Source organism: Oenanthe melanoleuca, chromosome 14, assembly GCF_029582105.1.
Source record: "Oenanthe melanoleuca isolate GR-GAL-2019-014 chromosome 14, OMel1.0, whole genome shotgun sequence".
In the NCBI taxonomy this organism is placed as follows: Eukaryota; Metazoa; Chordata; class Aves; order Passeriformes; family Muscicapidae; genus Oenanthe; species Oenanthe melanoleuca.
In genome coordinates this window covers 9,064,788-9,087,001 of record NC_079348.1, presented here as the reverse complement: position 1 = coordinate 9,087,001, position 22,214 = coordinate 9,064,788, and the positions used below count along the sequence as shown (strand labels likewise).

The 22,214-nt window shown below is 38.9% G+C and overlaps 1 protein-coding gene across 4 annotated transcripts in view; it reads left to right on the top strand.

The window, feature by feature from the left end:
• CPPED1 (calcineurin like phosphoesterase domain containing 1) overlaps positions 1-22,214 on the top strand; it is a 38,821-nt gene that overhangs the window by 3,607 nt on the left and 13,000 nt on the right. The window contains exons 1-4 of one of the 4 annotated variants that reach the window (XM_056503613.1): positions 4,089-4,237; positions 4,580-4,640; positions 6,095-6,313; positions 20,301-20,723. In XM_056503613.1, coding sequence (XP_056359588.1) covers positions 6,160-6,313; positions 20,301-20,723 — 577 coding nt within the window. In that variant the 5' untranslated portion in view covers positions 4,089-4,237; positions 4,580-4,640; positions 6,095-6,159. Of the gene's footprint in view, positions 1-1,824; positions 1,859-4,088; positions 4,238-4,579; positions 4,641-6,094; positions 6,314-20,300; positions 20,724-22,214 lie in introns of those variants that run through there. The other 3 variants (XM_056503612.1, XM_056503611.1, XM_056503610.1) reach the window with 3 other exon arrangements.

Genomic DNA, 22,214 nt, shown 5'->3' with positions numbered 1-22,214 from the left:
TAGTATCTACTCTTTCAGTATATAAAATCTTTCCTGTTTTTATTTGAATGCTTTCACTTTTCAAAGAATGCTGTCCTTCTTTTACTAGCTTCCTTATGGCTGTTACTTAAGTAGTTTAGACAGTCTGGATTCTTTTTGGTCTTTCTGAAGTCCTTAGTAAATGCTGTGCATATGGTCTGAGTCTCCAAGATAGTGTCTTTGAATAGTTTCTGTGCTGCCTTGAAGGATTTTTGCACGTTTTAAAGGCATCATAATTATATATAATTCGCCTTCCTTTGAAATTAAATACAACCATAGTTGATTTCTTGCTTTCAGAAGAGTGTTGGATCTTGGCATATTATGATTACTGTTGTAGAGCTCTTCAAGAGTAATATTTTTGAGCACTGATCAGAACTGCATTCCAGCTTGCAAATTCCATTCCCAGTACTGTCTCCAACTCTCATATGGATTAAGGAAATTTTTACGTGGGTTTTCAGAAACTTTCTGTGACTCCACCTTGTCATTATGCAAGCCACCCCCCTTCACACCTACAGTTCTGGGCTGTAAAGTTTTTGTAATGAGTTTACATGTTAAATTTGGGGGTGGGCATAAGGCATGACTAGAATTTAGCTTCTGTAGCCCTCAGTACAAATAAACTGTGTCTGAGAGGGCATTTTTTACCTTGATGGTTATCTAAGAAGTTTAAAAGTATTTTGATAACAGTAGCACTGTTTCATTTATTTGAGAAACCATATTTTGTCATTTAGTGTTTCTACTGACAGTATTTTTATAGTACATAACTTCTAGAATAATTGCTCTTTAAAAGGTTTTATTTTTTCTGTGAAAATGTGTTTTAATACCTTTTTTGAAGATTTTTTTTCCCCTAGTACTTAAAATTGCATAATTCATGACAGGTTGCCTTGGTCATTCAGCAGAACCTTCAGTAGTCATATCATTGGTACACTCCTGGCTACACATGGAAAAAAAAACAGCTGAAAGACATGTACATTTCTTTAGGCTGAGATATTTTGTATTTAGACATACAAAAATGATGAGTTTTCTAAGCGTATCTATTGATAATATTTTTAATATATAACAAGGAATTATTAAGAATGTAGAGCAATTCCTTTATCAGTTTTCCAGCTATTTCAGGACTGAGAGTAATGGAAAAAAATTGTTACTCTTTGTGTTGTCTGCGATGTATACGTACTCACTTCACTTAAAGAGATTCCATTTTCCTTCCTGTGTAGAGCTTCTTTGGAAAACCAAGGTTGTGCTTCCTTTTCAATTTTACCAAGAAAAAAACCTCACAGGCACGCTTTGTAGGCTGAGACAACTCAGAGCAGGGAACCATGTTCCTATTTCTGCTGTAATCTGATTTTCAGAGAAGTGGTATTGATTCTCCTGTCAAACACAACGTGACAATGAGGGCATTTTTGTATTTGCTACTGCCCACGATGGACTGAGCAGGCACTGGAGATGTGTCCATATCCAAACTGCTCTGACACAGTAGTGTCTAAAGAGAGCTTATGGACAGGAGTAACTTTTCATAACTAATTTTTTCCATTAAATTCTGCAGAGTTTAGAGGAAGAAGAATACCGATATACTGTTGAACCCAACCAATGTATAGAAAATCCCACTAGGGAAATACTGGAAATCTCAGCAGTACTGTGTGCCTGTCAGAGGCCAGTGGTTTCTGTGAGCAATCTCAACAGATGTGTTTGTGATCCTTGAAGATGGGGAAAGGGGAAGAAATGAAGGCACAGCAAGAGATTAGCTGTTGTCCTTTAGAAGTTGGGGGATTCAGCTGAAATCCCACTTAAGTCCTTGAAGTGTCTTTTTGCCTGTGATTACAATACATGGCTGAGGTTTTCTCTGGTGAGTTGCTGACTTCTTCGCTCCTTCACAGAATTAATCCTTAGATAAAATTAGAAGCTGGCACTGTTTTTCAGCCAATGCTACTAAAAATACTTAGCATTGATCCTCTATCTGTACCTTGGCATGCATGGGAGCAGAAAAAGAATAGGAAGCTATTGAAACTGAGGCATAACAATGTGTTCAGAAGTTGGACTTCTATGGCTGTCAGCTGTGCTTTTAAGGAGGTCTGGAACCAAAACTGATTTGAAATAGGAGTTTTCTGTTGCTTGGTGTGTAAGAGCAGCTACACAGACATAGTTTGTCCTTAGAAATGGAAACCAGATATGCATCAGTTATTGGAGAAGTCTGTCAACTTTGTTCTGGATTTGTGTTTTCTTATTGTTACGGTAAATTCTGAAAGTGGCAAACAGCTTCAATGTCTATAAGGGTGAAGAGCCAATATTCAGGCATTCTCACTTCATTCAATTTTGTGATGGAAGGGAGAAAACAGAAGAAATTATTAATTGAATCCTGATTTTCTATTCCTTTACCTAGCATGCACTTCGTCTAATACAACTGCATAGCTCATCTAAAGGCTTGAAAATCAATCTCCTGGTGAGAAGGATGGCTTTATTGTTGTTCCTACAGAAGTCATTTGCTACATTTGAAGGGATGATAGCCATTGTACGTGTTGTTTAATTGAAACCTTTATAAGTAGCAGCTGGGACCTGTATCATGACTAGAGGATTGCTGCAAAAGCAGCTGTTGACCCTCCCACCACTTGTGCCCCGTGGTGTTTGTTAGTTCCCCTCTGTCAGACTTGGGCAGACCCCCAGCATGGGAGCAGAATGATCTCCTTGAGCACTGTTCTTGAGATCCAGTGCAAAGGCCAGGGAAAGGGTTCAACCAGGAGCTTTATGGGGCCTGACTTACAGGGCAGACAAGGTTTGTTTGCTTGCCCACAGGACCTGTTCTGTGGGTGCCAACAAGCAGCTGGTGAGGGAGAAAAGGAGGGTACAGAACAATGATCTGAACAGGGTCCGTTGATAAACCATTTCATTGTAAGGCAGGAGACTTCTGGATCCATCTGTGGTAGTGGAAGATGCTTTTCCCAACTGTTTCTCATTGCCACCCTCTTACCATGTTGGTTTGTTGGAAGAGCACTTGTGCAGACCTAGTCCTGGGGTTTTCACCAGAATTAGTGAAATTGCACTAGTAGCAACACTTGAAAATTTAGCTGGACTGGTGTCATGGCTTGCACAGATGAGGAAAAACTTGCAAAAACAACTCTGAAGACAGACCAGTGAGGGCACTCAAGAGTTACCTCCTGGATGAACTAAATTCAGAACTGGCTTAAGATTGGTGCCAGGTGCAAGTTCAGGCCAGTGGTGTTGTACTTATACAACTCTCATCATGATATTCTGTTTTTATATTTATAGTACTTTGCAGTAATTAAAGCACATTGCTGATTTTAAGGAGAAAATTAAGTTGTTATATTATTCTGTTCCCATATACTTGTTTCATAGGAAACAAAAGCAGTGAGTAACAATTGATAAGTAATAAGTTAATGGAATTGGGTTTAAGTACTAAGTACTTAAGTACTAAGGTTATGTGTTTCTAGTGTTTCCAGTTGGAGTGGTCAAATAACAAGACAAAGGTAGAAAATACTTATTCAACCTTACTGTTATTTTTATAACTCTTTGATGAGTTATTGACTACCACAGAAATAGGTATTGACTGAATTATTTGACTAAGACCAGTTAATTAAACTAACATTTTAAGTAAATGTTATTTATGTAGCCCTGATTCCTGGCTCTCTTCTGATATCCCTGCTTCGCGTTCTTCATTTTCTATTTTTCTTTCCTAGAGGCGAATATAGCATATACCTTTGCATAATTTTCAGTTCCTTTCTTTTTTCACCTCCTATCTCCTTCCTTTTCTCCCCACTCTTCACCACCTCCACCCCTGCATCTTCTGTTTCTCCTTTCTTCTGCCATTTCTTGATTCTGTCTGTGTACTAAACTTCTCTTTTGAAATTCATCTTATCAGTCTCTCTCTTTGCCTCACATGACCATCACTCACCCACTCAAACCAGAGCATCTGTGCACAGTCTTAGAAACATTCAGGTACTCAAAACCTAGAGAGTTGCTGTATTGGCATGATTATAAGTGAGGAAAATAAAATATCCCTGAAATATATATTAGAATAACCCCTAGTCTGGCTTTCCCACCTACTCCCTTGACAGTGCATTGTCTGCTTGCCTGACCTGTGTATGTTCAAGTGTTCCATCTGATGCTCGCTGGGAGCTGGGCCAGCCCTCTGCTGTGCCACCAGCCAGGACTGCTCCAGGTGCTCCAGCTGCCTGTGGCCACCACACACCATTGCTGGGGCTCTGAAAGGGTAACACAGTCTGTCCATATTTGAAACACAGTCTTTAAAAACAAATGCTTGCTCTTTTTTCTAAGTAGTCTCTGTAAAAAGAAATTAATCTAACTATATTTTACTTAGGCTCCTATGGTAAAAATACTGGCTTCAGATTAAACAATATGAAACAAGTAAATTTTGCTCAGCATTGATTTATTAGTATTGTCTATCAAGTTGCTGGAAAAGGGACAGGTATTAGTAGTCCTGCCATATTGTACAAAATTTGATCTTTTTTCCCCATTTAATGAATAAATTGTGCCACACCTCCAAACCAAGTTCCTGTTTTGGACATTGCCTTTTTTCATTTTTGTTTTGTAGAGGTCGTAAAGGGTTTCTGATGCAAGCTTCCTTAACTGATTTTTTCCCACCTATAAAAACTGTAAGTTGATTTCTCTCCACAAACAGTGCCTTTACTGCATCATATAAGCTGCTTTTATGGCAGTTGTATTTTTTCATGCAAGTTATAAAATAAAAATCCAAATTACTTTGAGCCATTCAATTGTTTCCATGAGGCTTCTACTGCAACCTCATGGATAAATTTCACTTCTCTGAACAGTTGCGTAACTTGAAGAGTGAATTTTATTTCAGAATTAAAAGTCAATGAGTAGCTAGAAGTTTCTGTCTATAAAATACATGATCAGTATTTAAGAGTAAGTCGGTGCTGGTATATAAATAATTTTGTTTAGAAATTAAATGTTAGTTTAACCAAAGTGCAGAAGCTTTCATTTGGCAAAATGATCTGATGCCATAGCAACAGATGACAATTACAAGCAGCTTCCGGGAGTTGCCCGCATTCCTCATCCCTCACTCCAGCCTATCCATGGTGCAAGAGATGAATTCTGAGCTCTGTTTTTCACCTTGCTTGAAAGAAACACACTCCCCTTCTTGTGAAGTGTGAAGCTTCAGTTCTAGAGCTTGTGGAAGGAAATCAAAAGTACATTCATGTGTTGGACATGCTATTTCTCTGCTGTTCTAGATGACCAGTTTTGCTCAAAATGAATTCAGATCAGACTGACATGAGAGTATATTGATGGAATATGTTTTAATTTTGAATAATTTGTGTCTTTTCTTTTTAGATTCAGCTATAGATGGATGTAGTCAGTGAGTTTTTAACAGTTTAAATGCTATTTAAAAACCTCAAATAATGGTAAATGTATTAAACCAAATAGAGCTGTCACAACTAAAATATTCAGGTTGCAAATGAATGCAACTGCTGGAGAAACCACAGTGAACTTATGTTGTACTTAAATTTCAACTGATTGTTGCTGATGATATGTTGCTGAGTTTAGTGTTTACTGACCTTGGTCCTGTTGAGTGGCTTCAGTTCTGACTCCAAAGAATGTGCTGCATCCAACTTTTCTCTAAAACTATTAGAAAAAAAGCATCTAATTCCTTAATAATTTAAGGAAAAGTCTACTGGAACCATAAAATGTGAAACTTGTGTATGTTTTAACTTGTTAATTAAAGAAGCAATAATTGGAATCTTAAAAGAGCCAACTGAAATCCAATGTTACGCACTTGTGCTGTGTTGTAGTCTTGTAATTTCCAGCACTATTTGCTGAATTCTTCACATACTTCTTCTCTAATCAGTCTGTAATTACTATGTGGTATAATTAAATTAATATACTTTCATTTATTACAGCTACACATTAGAGGAGAATTTTGTACTTCTGCCTTTATATTCGTCCTGTATGAATGAGTACAGAATTCTGTACTTGCATTAAAGCAGTGTCAACCTACTGAGGTGAAGAACAATCAGTTTAATGATGCATGGAAGCTTTCATTCTCTTTTAAGTGTCTCTACTGGGGTTTTTTCCTCTTTTTTCTTCTTAGATGCTGAGTACCAATGGAAGGGGCCCTTCTACTTCATCCAGGGAGCAGATCCTCAGTTTGGACTGATGAAATCTTGGGCATATGGAGACACTGAGAATGGAGATGATGAATGGGGAGAAGAAATTAAATTAGCAGAGCAAGCAGTACAGGCCATTAACAAACTAAACCCTAAACCCAAGTTTTTTGTGCTGTGTGGAGACCTTGTCCATGGAATGCCAGGTAAGGCAGTTAAAAGTGCAGAATTGAGGTACTAACTCCATTTTTCAAATATATTTCATATTGGCAATAAGGCTGATTTACTTGACTTCAAAATAGTCTTTCATAAGTACCATTAGTATTAGGTCCTGTCTTGGTGTTTTGGGGGGAAAAAAAACTGTGATTTGTGAATTATTCTTGAGGTATTATTCTGATTTCTTCATCTGACTTCCTGTAGCATTCATCTTAAAGCTGTACGTTGATTAATTAATTGCTTTCTTTTCGGTAGGAAATTTTTTTTTAAATAAAAGTCTTTCTCCTAAACAAATTGCTTTGAGATGACAAAGAGGGGCTCTAGCCACTAGGGAAAACTAATAGCATAAGTTAGATATGGCTTTTTGGGTACCTAAAGTGAGTAAGGCTCAGAGAATTCTGTAGATTTCTAGTGCTTAATAAATGCAAGTATTTAAGTTTTGAAAATGCTAAAGGTCAGTGACTTCAAGCTCTAGCTCTGTTTTATGGCTGTGGGACTCTGAGCTCAGTGGGTTTCTTTGTACGCTGAGAGGAGGAACAATAAACCACCCAGAAAGGTGAGTTAGAAGAAAGAGAAGTACTTTTCTTGGAAGTGAAATTAGAAGTGGTGTTATGTGCTGAGAAGTGGTCTGGAAAGCAGATCTAAGCACAGTGTCTCACGTTTGTTAGCCCTGATAAGCAGCAGAGCTGCAGACAGCCCTGGCTCTATCACTGCCAGCAGCACTATCTACCCAGGGAGCCTGCAAACATCCTGTGCCTTGTGCTCTCTCTGCTTCACGCTCCACCTGCACCTGAGGAGCTGCTTCCAGCCCTTGCTCACACAGCAGGGTTTCAAGCACGTTGGAGACCTTTCACTAATTCCTTCACTGTCCCACAGTGTTAATTTTAAGACTTTAGCTGTCAAATTGATTGACAGTATTTATAGGCTTTCTTTTGATCAGAGCACAGTTTTGCTGAAAGAGTGGGAAAGTGTAAAAACCAACAGATTTAAGCTTGATTGAATCTACTGTGTAACACCTCAGTAGCTTGATCATAAAGTGTGCAAAGATGCAGTTTTATTGGCTTACATGCTTCCATTAATTTTGGAATCATCTTCCTATAGCAGAGTTTTAATAAATTTTTTTATTAGGACTTCTAATTTGTGTAGGTGTTCCAAATATTTTGGTTTCAGTATCCCTTGGAAGAGCAAGAAAAGTCAGGACAAATAATAAGTGTTACATATCCTGTTGAAAATAATCTTTCACTCGTCATCCAGGAGGTTAAGTTAGTTTCTTTTAACTTGGATATTTCTCAAATACTCATAAAACAGTCCAAAGTTCTGAGTTCTTTTGTCTCTTTTGACTTGAAACAACATTATTCTAATGCTTCTCTGTTGGTAGAGTTTTAAGTGTGAACTAGAGAGCCAGCAATCTTCTGACTTACCCTGGGTACTGAATGGCTGGATACAGTAAGTCTTGTGTGTGGTACTACTTGTATTTGGTTGAGGTTTTTTTCCCTAGTTCTCTATAATCATTATGTCCCTCTTGCCAGTGTGTGTCTCAGACTTTGTAATGTTTTAAATACAAACCTGTCAGGGCTTTGCGAAACATTAGCATTATTCATTTTGCTAACAGACGTGAAAGAAACTGAGTGGATTGTACTGGTGAGATCACCTACGTTGTGTGATGGATGTGCCGTGTCTTGTATAAATATTTGAAGCTGCTTCGTGCAATTTCCAAGAAATTGCAAGAAAGAGCAGTTCATTACTCAGTAAACTTAAGGTCTTTTCCAGGCTAAATGATTCAATGATTCTATGATTACCTCACTTGAGCCACCATATTTTAACTTCTCTAGTCATTTCTTGGTGATTGAAATTATGTTAATACTTTTCAAGCCTGTGTTATCATGTAGTTATACAAAGTGGTTAAGGAAATGCACTATTAAAAGGAATTGTAGAATATTCAGCTGGAACAATTACTTCGTTATTGCCACTGTGTTTATACAAATGGCTTGCTCTGCCGTGTGTTGATAAAAATACAAGTACAATTGAACTATTAAGTTGTACATAAAAGTACAATTTTACAGCCCTTTGTCTTTCTGTCTAAACTAACAGTAACTTGCTCTATGGTTCGGATACCTGTGGATTAGCAGTCTTGGACTTGTTGCCTGAAAGGACAGGGAGATTATACAGCTTTTTAATCAATGCCTGTCAGTACAAAGCTAGTGGGCAACACAGATCTTCCTCTCTTCTCTTAAAACATTTTATCATGGAGTACTAGGGGTATAGTTTTTGATGGACTGTTTTAAAGCATGCACTGTAGCCGTTTAGCTGATCCAGTATTGAAGCCTTTTGCAGAGGAACTCCAAGAAATCTCAGAGTTCCAGCAGCTAGAAGTGATGAACAGAATCCTGATCAGCTGGGAAGCAATCAGGCACAGTACTTGGAATCCATTACAGATGTCATTAGAGCAACGAAGTAATCACATCTTGGTATTTAGCTGCTGATTAGAAGTAGTTTGTACTCTGAATATTATTTCCAGAAGTTTTTCTTGATTACATAATCAAGAATAGGATATCTATTCTTGGTAACACTAATATTGTGATACAATCACATCAAGAATTTTAAGCGATACCTTATAGTGCAAATATGTCACTGAAAATAATTTCTATGAACTCAGTGCTTACACTTGGATACACCATAACAATGAAGGACTTCCTTCTGAAGGCATTTGTGTGCATTAAATATAATATAATTTAGCATGATAAAACTGGTAATCTGTAAAGTACTGTCAATCAGGTTATGTGTTTATTTGACTTCATTTTTCTAAATCTCTGGAAATTTATTTCTAAAAATGGTGCTGTTCTTATATCAAGTTGAAACCTTCTATTTTATTTTATGAAAACTTCCCATATTGTTCCATTACCAATACACCACAAGCCCAACAGTCCAGTTCTAGTCCAACAGCCATTTCCTCACCCATCTTGTTCTCCACTCATCCAAGCTGCACCAGCCCACCTCCACAGCCCTTTGGTGGTTATAGAGCAGTACCTCACAGTGACATCAGCCAGCACTCTGAGAACTCTTGGATTCATCCCATCAGTCCTGTGGGGTGGCCTGGGTTGAAACCTTCAAGGAGATACTTGTTCTATCCCTGGTGTTTCCTGTGCTTCTTTAGCTCTGGGAGAACATTTCAGTGCAGGGAGGCAAAGGAGGCTCTGGATACCTTGCACTGCCTCACACAGCAGTGGGCTGTATTTTTTTTTTTTTTTTTAATTATTATTTTATTGCTAAAGTAGCAGTAGGAGCTTTTGCTGCCCTCCTGCTAGTTGCAGCCCTCAGAGCGCTTTTCGACAGCAGCCCTACAACCCAGATCAGTATTCTTCCTTTCAAGTATGTCTTTAGTTCCTGCTCCCTTTTGTGTCCTTTTTTCATTGGTTCTCAGGCATGAGTTCCTCATTTAGCCAGATCGTTCTCATTACAGACTGCATTTTCTCTCTCCCCTTGCTTTCCCTGAGTATCCAGAAGGACCATTCTTGTGTTCATAGGAGCTTGTCTTTGAAGACTTGCCAACCCTCTCAAACTGTTGCTTTCAGAACAGCCACACGCAGGATCCTGTAGCTGATCCCTGAATAAGCCAGTGTGCTGTCCTGAGGCGCCAAATGTGCTCTCTGCTTTTCCTGCTCCCCTCGGGATCTTGAACTCCACCTTGGAGGCTGCTACAGCCAAAACTGCCAGGATTAACACTGCTGTATTTGCGAGTACTGGGACCAGGAGAGCAGGCCCTGGCTGTGTCAAGGGATTGTCCCAGACTGCCTCCTGGGTTCCACATCTGGATTGCTCTCTGCAGGTGTTAGGGAGGTTTGTATCCCATAAGAGCCAGGGTGGTCTAAAGACTTTTTCAAGTTGCTCATAGGAGACTTAATCCATTCTTTTGGCCTTGTGGGGTGATCTGTAGCAAAATCCCACTTTTAGTGGCTGAGCTCTTCAATGAAGCTTGTGTCTGTTCCATAGAATAGTGCCCTCCAAACATGGGGCAAACTCCCCCACCTTCTTTCTTGCCTGTCCTTCCTGTTCCAGTTTAACATGAACATTCTGCTTCCTTCTCCATCCCATACCTCAAGTGTAGATTGGTGTCCAGGAAACAGCATCAGCATTTCAACACCTTTGTTACAGCAGCAGAGAATTCAGCTGTTGGCAGCCAAGGTCACCCTGCTGAAGACACTGAGGAACACTGACTGTGAGGCTGAGAATCCAGCAACTATTTTTAAGTGGCCGAATTCCTTCAGAGGAAATTGTTTAGCTGCATTTTAATGATGCTACTGCTATCAGTAACTTGATAGTTCTAGCCAGGAAAATTATTTATGTATTTAGTATGATTTTTATATGATGTATTTAGTCCAGGTGTTTAATTTTTTGTTCCGGCTACATGAGTAAAAGAACAAGACAGCAAGTCTCTTGCAAACTTACTTAGATCTGACTGTAATAAAATGTAACTGTTCAGAGACTAAATGAAATGAGACTTGTGTAATAATGTGTATAATCACAAAAAACCTAATAGAAGTTGATTAAGCTTTATCTGTTAGCAGTGTGGTAATGGATCAGTGAGCAAGTAATGTTTATGCTTGCAGTTTTAAATTCATTCGTGTATATATGTTAATTACAAGAAATCAAAATCACTGGAAATTACTATTATGGCACTTGAAATACACTGTGAATACTTGTACTAATTCTTTTAGTTAATGCAAAGGTATAATAAGCTCTAATATACACATTCCCTACCCAGATCATGCAGTGCTCTGTAATCTCACATCAGCCTTTTCTGTCAGTTAAGCCCAAGTAGTGACATTTTTCTAATTTTTTCTACTTTTGTTTTATATTTGTTTCACCATATGTGCTTTTATAAATGCATCTTTTCTAAGTGGAATGAGCTAAAACATCTGATTGTTTCAATCAGCTTTGCAGAGCTGTAGTCTTATTTAATAATGTTTTCTTACTGCTCCTTGGTGTGCTTGCTGTCTGTGTCTCTCACTCTCTTTGTTGGGCCATTCTTGGATTGTAAGATCTTCCAGGACTGTGTCTGTTACATATTTTCATGTTTTTACTGTGCCATCTAATGTGTGTTTCAGGCTCTGAGCCCAGGCATGTGTTGTTACCGTGAATAGTTTAAACAGGAGGTGACAGAAAAGGCCCTGACAATAGACAAGCTGGAAACAGAGGTGCCCAAACTATACACAGCTCATTGCTGATGTGTTCGTGGTCATTGAGGCACTGCAGCCTTGGGAGCTGCCAGAAGATTGCTTGGTATAATGGGGGAAAACCAGCTGGGCAAGGCCCCAGAGCTGCAGCAGCTTGTGCTGGTGAAAGGTACAGACTTACCTTCGACATCTGGCATCCTGTAAAAAGCAGGGAATTTGGGAAAGAATTGTCACTGACAGAATCACTGTGGGACTGCAGGAGATGCAAGTGCTCTCCCTATCCCAGTATCCTTCCTTTGTTTCTCTCCCTGCTTTTTCTCCTTCAAGCCTCCAGGGCCCCTGCCTGCAGCCAGGATCTGTGGCTGTCCTGCTGCTGCTTCCAGGGGCCCCAAATCTTCTGGGACGTTTTCTGGTGCCAGCCAGCTCCCCCTGCCTGCATGCTGTGCTGTGTGTATCTCTGTGTGTGTGCATCACCAGTTTGCGTTTTCCCCCAAGAATTCACACGTTCCGCTAACGCTCTTAACTCCTCCATAAAGCCTCAATAAGGCACATCAGCTCAGTTCAGCTAATTACAATTTTGGGCAACAGTATGTTCTTATTGTGAAAAGTGAAACTGCTGGCTGCATGTCTCCTCAAAATTGTATACCCTATCCTGTTTCCCATGCAGTGTTTCTTCATATAATAAAACAGGCAATGATGCGCAACAAGATTTTAAAAACAGGTGCCAAATGTTGGGATTCTGAGTTCATATTTAGACAGCAATTAAGTGACAGTTTTTCAAATCAGTACTTTGACTCCTGCTTGACAATTTGATGATCAGAATATGAGATGATATGGGCATACTGGCTTTTATACAGTTAGTCCCTCTTACGAACTGTGACACATCCGCAGAGGAGAGTGAAGTTATTTACATTCAGAATGGGCAAGCTGCAGAGCTGAGGAACATGAGAGCTGATGGTTCTGGTGGCCAGACAGCAGGATGGCTTCATTTCTGTTTATAATCACTGTAGCATTTGAAGGCATCCTCTCTCCTGGGAGAATCACAAGTGGATTAGCATGAGCTTCTTTCTCCTGCCCAAGTTGGATGTGCAACTGCTGTGGTCCAAAATATTTGTCTCTTATTTCTGTTAAATATGGAGTGACTCCCTCCTAAAAGTGTAGTTTATATAGACAATAAATCTTGAGACACAGGCTGCAGCATATAATTGCAAATACCTTACAGAGTAGCTAAAAAAAACCCTTTTTAATTTGCCTAATTTTCTAAACTGGGGAAAGCACACACCATAGCAAATGTTCCTAGTCAAACCACTATTGTTTAAAACCTATTTGTGAATGTTCTGAACTTCCTTACTTAAAAAACCATCTTGTGCTGGCCAGGAAAGGTCAGTGAATACTTGGTTTGTGTAAGAGCTGAAGTTGCTACGTCCCAGGAAATCCTACCTGTCTTTTGGTCCAGGATCTACTGGAAAGGTGTGTTGAGGAAATGTTCCGTTTTACTGCGCTTGATAAAGTCCATGGTCATTTGGCCATGTGTGTTGTTCCGTTAGGAAGCGTTGCCCAGCGTGTGCAGGGCTGTGCATTTGCAGCTGCTTTGCAGCCAGCTGAGCAGTCTGTCCTTGGCGAGGCGGGTGCAGCACTCGTGCTTTATTGCGTCACGTGGGACTGGCGTGGTCACACTGCAGGGACCGAGGTGTTGGGAGCTGGAGATCTGCTGCTGGTGGGTTTTGCACACAGGATGAGATAGGAATGTAATGCTGAAATCTACATGCAAATGCACAAGCTGCCATTTATACATTTGTGAACTGAATAAATTACAGAGAAATGTCAGGTCCAATTCAAGTTCTTAATGCTATATACAGTGATCTGGTAAGACATTCCACAAAGGAAAAAATCTATGAACTGCTTTTAATACTGCTTTTAAACTACCATTAAATAACCAGTTTTGCTGAAATGAAGGATCATTAATTTAAAATAAAAAATGCCCAGATAAAATTAGGCTGCACTGCTAGTCCTTAAGTGAGGCTTGTATGTAAGGAGATATTTTGTCAAGTTTTAATTTTAACTAAAAATACAGTACTTCTTAAAAAAATCGCTTTCTCATCTAGAAGGCAAGAGTATGAATGCTGATGTTTGATTTGTTTTGTCCTTATAATGGGTATATGAGCAGGTTTAAAAAATAGTGTTAAATTATGGTTCCACCTTTAAAAATGACTGTAAGCATTTCACCTTTATTTGCTTTTTTTGCCATTTGAACTGGCTGTTTGGTTGACTAACAAAAGCAGGTTTGTGTATTTTTTTAACTCCCAGCAGCTGTGGCACAGCTGGGGTGGAGGCAGCTGTATTCCAGCGTCACTTGCAGTTTCAGCAAAATTGTCAGCTAAATCCCAATTCCTGAATCTTTGTCAGTGGAGAATTGTAATAGAGCATGAAGTAGAAAAGACACAGATCGACTTTTTAGGTGCAAGGCAGAAAAGCAGAGGCTTTAAAATGTTTATAACTGAATCAGGATATAGGTAAAGTTTGTATTTGTTTGAGTGCAGAGTAACATTTCTATTAATATAGCACTGCCTGATCAATAGGGCAGTGTTTAGGTGTGACCTAATTTCCTGACCACAAGGTAGCTTAATCTGAATAAACTCACTGCATCTATTTCTTCTGCTGTTGTAGCCTAACTCTGATATGCTTGGTAGGATGGTATCCAAACCAGAATGATTCTTGGCTATTTTCTTCTCCAAATTCTTACGCCAGTGTTGATTAATAATAGCTAAGAATTTGGGTAAGCAGCACATTATTTGTTAAATATCTAATAATAACTGTTTAAAGAAATGCCACTGTGGTTGCATAAATAAACATTTTGTAGTAATTGTCTGATTCTAGTAAAACCTAATGGAGCGTTCAAAGCCTCAAACAGCTTACTGTGAAATTAAATTTGCTCTAATCAGCCCAGAGTAGGGAAGCATCAGAGATCTTCACATACTTCACATATTGCAGAGAAAACACTGGACTGTCAGAAACAAATGTTTCTTCTTCAGCTTGTATATATTTATTTGTATTTTAGACCACGTTCTCTAGTCTAGTCTACAGTTGAATTTAGAAATCCGACTGGCAGATCGGTATCTCTGAATATTAAAACCTTGGGGACGTAATTAGTTACACAATTTTCTCAGATCTTATATTTTATAATACAAGTACTAGAGACAGTACTAAAAATCTAGTACGAGTACTAGATCTTGGTATGAAGTTGTTTTTTTTTTTAATTAAGTTTGTTTTTGGTACTGTAGCTTTGAGGTTTTTTTCCTGTTTGTGATGACTTCATCAGAAGCACAGACTCAACAGCAGTGGTGGCCTGTGCTTGCTGTGACAGCTCTGCGTTGCTGGGAGATGAGTAAGGATAAGAGCAGAGTTGAGCTTAAGTGAAGGATAATACTTATTTTCACAGTAGAACATGGAGCAGTAAATGCCATGAATTAGGTTGTTAAGTGGGCACCTGTGTGGCTGGCACTCAGAAAAATGTCAGCATTTGCAGTCATTATATCTAATGTCATGCACTGGAACCAGGAGCAGTTGATCCCCTAATAGGTTTCCTTGTTCAGTTAGGGATTTTGTCATTGCTTTAATGTAATAATTGTTAGCTTAAACTAGAGTTAAAATTTCTTCTTGTTTTAATGCCCAAAGTTATATAATAAAATTAATTTGTGTTTTCATGTAGGGAGATTTTTGTGTGATCACTTTTTGAGTCTCAGAACAGATTATTATTTGTTTTGAATGTACTGAAAAAGTCGCTTACAGCTGTAGACAAATGAGTATTCCAGATTCTGCTTTTCACTGGAACTAATGAAATGAGGTTCTTTGTAAGTTAGACTGAGCAGTCAGTTTGTTCAGGAGTGAATACAGTCATATTTACATTTATTTTTAACTGCATAATTTTTTGTTCATCATAAAATTGTCTTCAGGCTATTTGAAGATTAGAAATATATATGTCTAAAGAAGAGAGAGGAGACATTTTAGCTATTACAGCGCAGATTAAAGCAAAAAACCTATTTCAGAACATGACCATAATGGGTTTATTAAAATGGATCAGCTTATTCTTGCATGTAATAATTTGGAGTGACGCAGTGTGTTGCATTAGTTCATTACAGCAGACACCAGAGGGAAAGCTTTAAGATTAAAGGAAGAAACAATGAAGAGCACCAGTAAGACTGAACTGGGTGGCCAGAGAGGTCTTTCCGTTCTATGCAGTGCCCTGTCCGTTATCACATTTTTGTAGAATCCTAGGACAAAAAAAAAAAGTGAAGATCATCGTGTTTCATTCCATTCATGGCCCATGAGTGAATCACTGCTTTTATGGGATGATCAGTTGTGAACAGATGAGCAGAGGGAAGAGTCTGGCCCTGGCAGTCAGGAGGAGTCACCTGTACTAATGAGATGGAGAAGGGCAGGAGAGAAGGCAGCACAGTGAGGAATGGTGTCAGAGTTCTGGAGTGGGGAAGCTTCATCTGCATCAGTGCTCTGAAGGGATGCTGTGGGTTGGTGTTTTGAGAAGGGACAAAATCAGAGCTCAGATTTTTGTTCATGTTGTGCATAGCAATCAGATGCAATTGCAGAAGGAGCCTGGCAGGTACAATGTGGTGTTGGTGATACCATTAGGTTTGGACCTGTGAAGTCCAAGTGACAGGGGCAGCAGTGGGGCTGTCCCTGGGGATGGGTCAGCAGACAGGGATGATGTAGGAGCTTTCTTGTAGCCCTCTTAATCTGGAGCCAACAGCCAGGTATCCAAGACAAGAGCAGAGATGAAAGGCAGTCCTGGATAGACAGGAGGAGGCTGCTTTCCCACAGACATGGAGGTAGCAGTTACATTTCCTCCAGTGTAGCTAAAAAAGAGCTTGTTTGAGGCGTGGACTCTCCTCCTCCCTAGAAATTTAAGGAATAGTGCTAGGGGAGGTCCTCTCAGTGGAGGAGTAGGGCAACTGCAGACAGTCGTGAAAACACACAAAATAGGACAAATGTCTCAAGAACAGGAAGTGCTCAAAATAGTTAGACTCTTTGATTTAAGCAACTGTGATGCACTGTAAGGCCCAGGAAAACAATCTACCTGTTGTTTTTTAACAGTCATGTGATTGTTTTCAACAATAATTAGTTGTCTTTTGATGTCAGAGTACTTATGGTATCATAAATTACAGAAGAATGGGTCCAATGTTTTTCTAAATCTGGTTTTCATTGGTGGTGTTCTGACATTTTCTATTTTGCTTTTATCAAATGTAGTTACTATTTCTATATGATATTTTGTATAGTATTTTTGTCTGCAATGTAGCTCTTGTTCTTTGATAGTCAGTCTCTTGGGTTAAATGTTAAACAGATTGCAGTTGTCATATCAGGGCCTTTCAAGAGTGTTGCTGGCATAAAACTTAATTTTTCTCTTTTTTTCTTCTTCAAACTGAAAATTTGTTCTTTCCATTAAAAAACAATGTGTTTGCAGCTCCTCTAAGGAGTGTCCTTTGGGACACTTAAGATACATTAAAATACTGAGACCAAGTAATGAGAAATCCCGGAAATGATTGTGCCACTTTTTTGCATGTTGTTAAATTATTTGAAGATGCCTGAGCTAAAGGCTTCTCCTGTCTTGGGGGAAGTACTTAGACTTCTCCTAACACCAAGCCAAGAATGCCTGGGGGTACCACCTCATAATGCCATCATAATCCCACCCCTCTTTCCCCCTCCTGATTCATATCAGTAGAAAAACTGGCGCTGTTGTTAATTAATTGATAATTTTTCATTTGTATACTTCTAGGGGAAAAGATACAGTGGTGATGGAGGTTACTATATGGGAAGGATTGTGTTATACAAAAATTGCCGTCAGCACTGCAGATACAGCTTGGGGGGAAACAATTTTTTAAGTTGTTTTTAATAGCTGGTGCCTTACAAAAACTAAACAGTCCAATCTTAGAGTGATGCACCCTTCTGTGGTATACCAAAGGAAACTGTAACTAAGGATTAGTAGATAAAGGATTATTTCTTTGGCAGAATAATCTGTAATTCTGCTGACTGAAGACAGCTCCAGCAAAAATGCTGTAAAAGTACTGTCCAGTGCAAGGCAAACAGGGATACACAACAGAAAACAACAGGCACAGTGACATTGCACCTTCATGCTCCTGTTCACATCACTCAGCTTCCAAAAATGATAGACTGGAAGCTGTGGGAAATTTTATACAACTGCACCAGCAACAGTTCTCACTTTCATGTTTTTCATAAAAGCCAAGCTGCCCTTTATGGGCTATTAATTTGTGAAGCCATTTATCTCAGGGCAAGTCTTTATTTACACAACCTAACATAAAGACAGAAAATTGTGGCCCGGGATTTAAAAATGTCACTGCACATGATGCCAGGATAAACATCACAGAAATTTATTTCAATTGCATCTACCCTGGCACTCACAAATAATTTTTTTTTGTATTGCCTTTTGGCACTATATTATTTCCTGCTCACCTACAAAAAAGCTCTCTCTAAGCCAAAGAAATGCATGTCCATCAAACAGAAATGTTCTTCATAAAAATTGGAATAATTAGATATTATAGCTCTGTGCCTGAGAGAGATTAAAAGGATAATTTTTTATACTGTGGCAAGGACCACTTTAATTTTCTAGTGGCTTCCTTCTTTACCCCTGTCTTCATCTTCTTTACCTGTTACCTGGGCTGTAAAGTCAGGGGGAGGTGCCTCAGGAGAGCTCCTGTGGCACACATTGTATGTTGTGGTCGTGCAGCTCAGGGCCAGTGGGACATCCAAGCCCTTCCTCTCCAGCACTGCACTAAGGGGTCCTGAGAAATTCATCTACTTTTTCCCACTTTTATCTCTATGGGATTCTCTTCTTTTGAAGTTATTTTGACCTTCTGCCAAGAAAAGGTCAAGCCAAGATGCAGTTGTTCTCAGCCAGTCTCTCCTTAGGAGGATTTCCTAGGTTCTTGGGCAAAGACCTTGTTTTCCATTTTGAGCAATCTGTTTTCTGCAATAAACACTGAGTATGTTTCTCTGTTGCTATAGAAATAATATTTCATTAAATGAGGGAATCAGTGCCCTGCTGTCGACAAATCTAATCTAAATGTTAGTCTCTAGAGCTTGAATTTCACCGCTGGGAAGGGGTATACATAATTTTGCAAATTATTTCTGTAACTTCTGCATAAATGTCTTTATACTTTGCAGCTGTTAGCTAAATTTCCCAAAGTGATAGCGTGGAGTTTAACATGGTGTAATGTGTTTACATGGATCTGAACAGAGCCTTCCCCTCTTGGATTTCCCTGCCCTCCTCCCCATACATTTTCATATTTAGAGCTTGAAATTTCCAACTCTTTCCATAGGAAAATGGGAAGTTGCAGTAAAAGTAGCGCTCTCAGCCAGGTTTCTTACCCTGTGGACGGCAGTGTGCCAGGTTTATTTGACTTTTTGGTATTATTTTTTAAAATTCTGAGTCTCCAAGTAATATAGATGTTATTTGCCTTGGTTTTTTTCTGAGATTAACCAGAACAGCCTAAACTGACCATTAATATACCCCAAAAAGTGATCTGCTCTCCACTACTTTCTAGAGTCCCCTGGGTATCATATGCCCACTGTTTGTCAAGTTACTCAAAGATTTTCCTACAATAGCTTTCCATCCTCTGCAGCAGTTAAACCCAAGAGAGTTGTGGATTCTGACTTAATGCACCTCATATCAATATCCTTACATTTAGCCATAATTTATACCTAATATGTTTGGTTTTTTTCTCAGTATTTTTCAAAAGCTGTAGGATTTTGGTAATAGCTATAAGATGGTACTAAAGCCTGTAACTGCAGGGTATGTAAAACAAAATACTTGTTAATAAGGGTCAGTGTTTCTCAACATATTCATCAAAGTATTTTGAAGAAATTGTAAAAACTCCTTTTATCTCATAGTTGCAATACAGGAACCCATTTAGGCATTTCTGTGTGTAAGGCATGTGTGTAGTATACATGTTCATTTAATTCAATAATAATAATCATATCAGTAGCCTCTAGTTAAAGATTAGTCTTGAGAAAACATAGGAAAACCTCTGTAATCATTAGAAGAAAGTAACTGGCCTTTAAAACTTCCTTTCTAAATTTTTCAGTGACTGTAAATCAATCTGTCAATAAGATAAATCTTCTTAGGCAGGGACAAATTCCTGACATCCAGAAGAGTACCTGCATGGATATGCATGTTAATATAAAGGCAGAGATGCAGGGAAAACTAGCAAAGTACACAACTACATTTTTTTTAAATTTAATGTCATGCTTATCATTAAAAGAGACTCATCATATAAATAAGTCACCACAAGACACTGATTAAATTTTTGCTGTTAAAATAGTTCATGTAATGAATAAAGAAAATGAAACCTCAAACCCAACAACCCTTAGTTTTGTTGCACAGTCATAAAATATAAGCCAGAAGTTGACCTGGTTTTTACCCTTGTTACACCATCCAAGGCTGCTGCATTTTTTCACCACATCATCAGTCTGTAGATGAAAAGAATCAGCTGAACCTACTAGTGCAAAGCAGTGACCATGGCATCAGCTACTGCTGTGCTCTCTGCTAGGTCCTGTCCAGAGCCTGCCTTCGGGCCAGCTGCTGAAAATGGTTGAGGCCTTGCTAAAGGAGGGACAGGGCTAAAGTGGAGATGTTTTCATGATCACATCTAATACACAATATTTTCTTACTATGCACAGTTCCATAAACAAAAGCCAACTATGAAGGTGAGAAAAAAAAAAAAAAAAAAAAAACATAAATACTCAAATGTTTTGGTTTGTTTTTTTCCTTTAGGAAGTCGATGGAAAAAAAACCAAGAGCAAGATTTAAAGGATGTTCTGAAAAACACTGACCAGGACATACCACTGGTATTTGTCAGTGGGAATCATGATATTGGCAACACTCCAACAAGAGAAACCATAGATGATTATTGCAAGAACTGGGGAGATGACTACTTCAGCTTTTGGGTTGGAGGTGTTTTCTTTCTTGTATTGAATTCTCAGCTATACTCTGATTCTTCCAAGTGCCCTGAGTTAAGGCAAGCCCAGGATGCCTGGCTTGATGAGCAGCTTGCTGCTGCTGCAAACCAGAAATGCAAGCATATAATTGTATTTCAGCACATTCCTCTGTTTCTGAGAAAACCTGATGAAGACAACGATTATTTCAACTTGGATAAATCAGTTCGTCAGGAGATAATGGAAAAGTTTCATAAAGCAGGTATTTTCTCAAACTTTCCTACTCTTGAATTTTTGTTTCAAATTGCTAATGGCTCTGCTGCCAGACAAAATACATTTAACTGAAATGGTACTGTTTCCAAGGAATTTTTGAATACAGCTTATAAGCCTCATTGTTTCCTGAGAATCAGAATTATCAACTGAATCTACTCACCTGTAAAAAGTACCAAACAAAATTTAAAACTCTGAGTGAAAAGTAAAAAGCTAAACATGAAAAGTTCTTTAACATAAATAGCAAGGGTTCTATTTTGCAAGTACTGACAGATACAAGACAACCTAAGTTTTTCCTGCCTACAGAGGGGAAGATCAGGTATGGCCATAGGAGAAAAATACAGAATTCATGTTTTACATAAAACATGGAAACAGAATTCACAATTACCTTGGAGGTTGCTTTCTCCCACACTGAACCAATTTTAACCAAGAGTGTAATGCACCCCAGATTTATTCAGTGTTAAAACAAGTCTTGCTCTGCTAAAATCAATCCTTTGCACATCCGTTTCTAATAGGGGCCATGTCTGGGATGGAGGGCAGGTGAAGCATGTGCTACATGAGTAATTGTACCAAGTCCCCCAGCTTTGTGTGATGCCACTTGAGCACCATGGAGACAGACACAGTATGCAGCTACTCCTCCATGCTGTTCCCATTGTTTTCTGGTAATTGCCTTCATGTTCCTGGAGTGTGCCAGTTCCTCAAAATTTCCTGCCACCCTGCCATCACTGCGTCAGAATGTCATTTTCTCTGTATCTATAAGAGAGCACATTATTTGGATTACTGAACAATGCAAATTTTTTATGATCTTGTTCCTAATTTACCATCTAATTGTTAAGCCTGGCCTCATCTAATTCAGCCTAATTTCCAAGCTCTCAATCTCCTACTGTTTCAAATCAGTGGGGCCAAAATTCACAGCTATCTGAGGGCTCTCCAGGGCACTGATATATCTGCAGATTCAAGATTTGCAAGTGGGGTTTTTTTCCCCATAAGGAGACACACTGAGAGCACCTTATATCTTTTTTCATTTTTGTGTCAGTGTTAATACAGTGGGAAGTGTTGCTCTTGAAGAGCTAGGCAGCTGTGACTGCCTGTGTACCATGGACTACAGCACATCCTAGTTCATGGATGTATCCTATGTTAATGTGGGAACCAAAGCAGTTCTGTTCTAGGATTTTCTGTCATCCAGTTGTTTTACTAACATTTGACAACGCTCAACACTGGGATTCATCAAGAGGTAAAAGAAACATTATCATTGTAATATTGTTGTTGCATTGTCATGTTTCTTAGAAGGGTATCCAGAGTTTAACCTGAAGTTGGGAAGGCTTCAAATGATGGGGGAAAGGAATGGAGTGGGAAGTGAGCAATACAACTCTAGAGAAGAAATTCCCAAACAATTTCTATGCCACTTTTCTGTTCCCTCCATCATTTTTTCTTGTGTCCCTCATTCCCATCTCTTACAAGTTGTTTGGTTCCTTAATGAGTG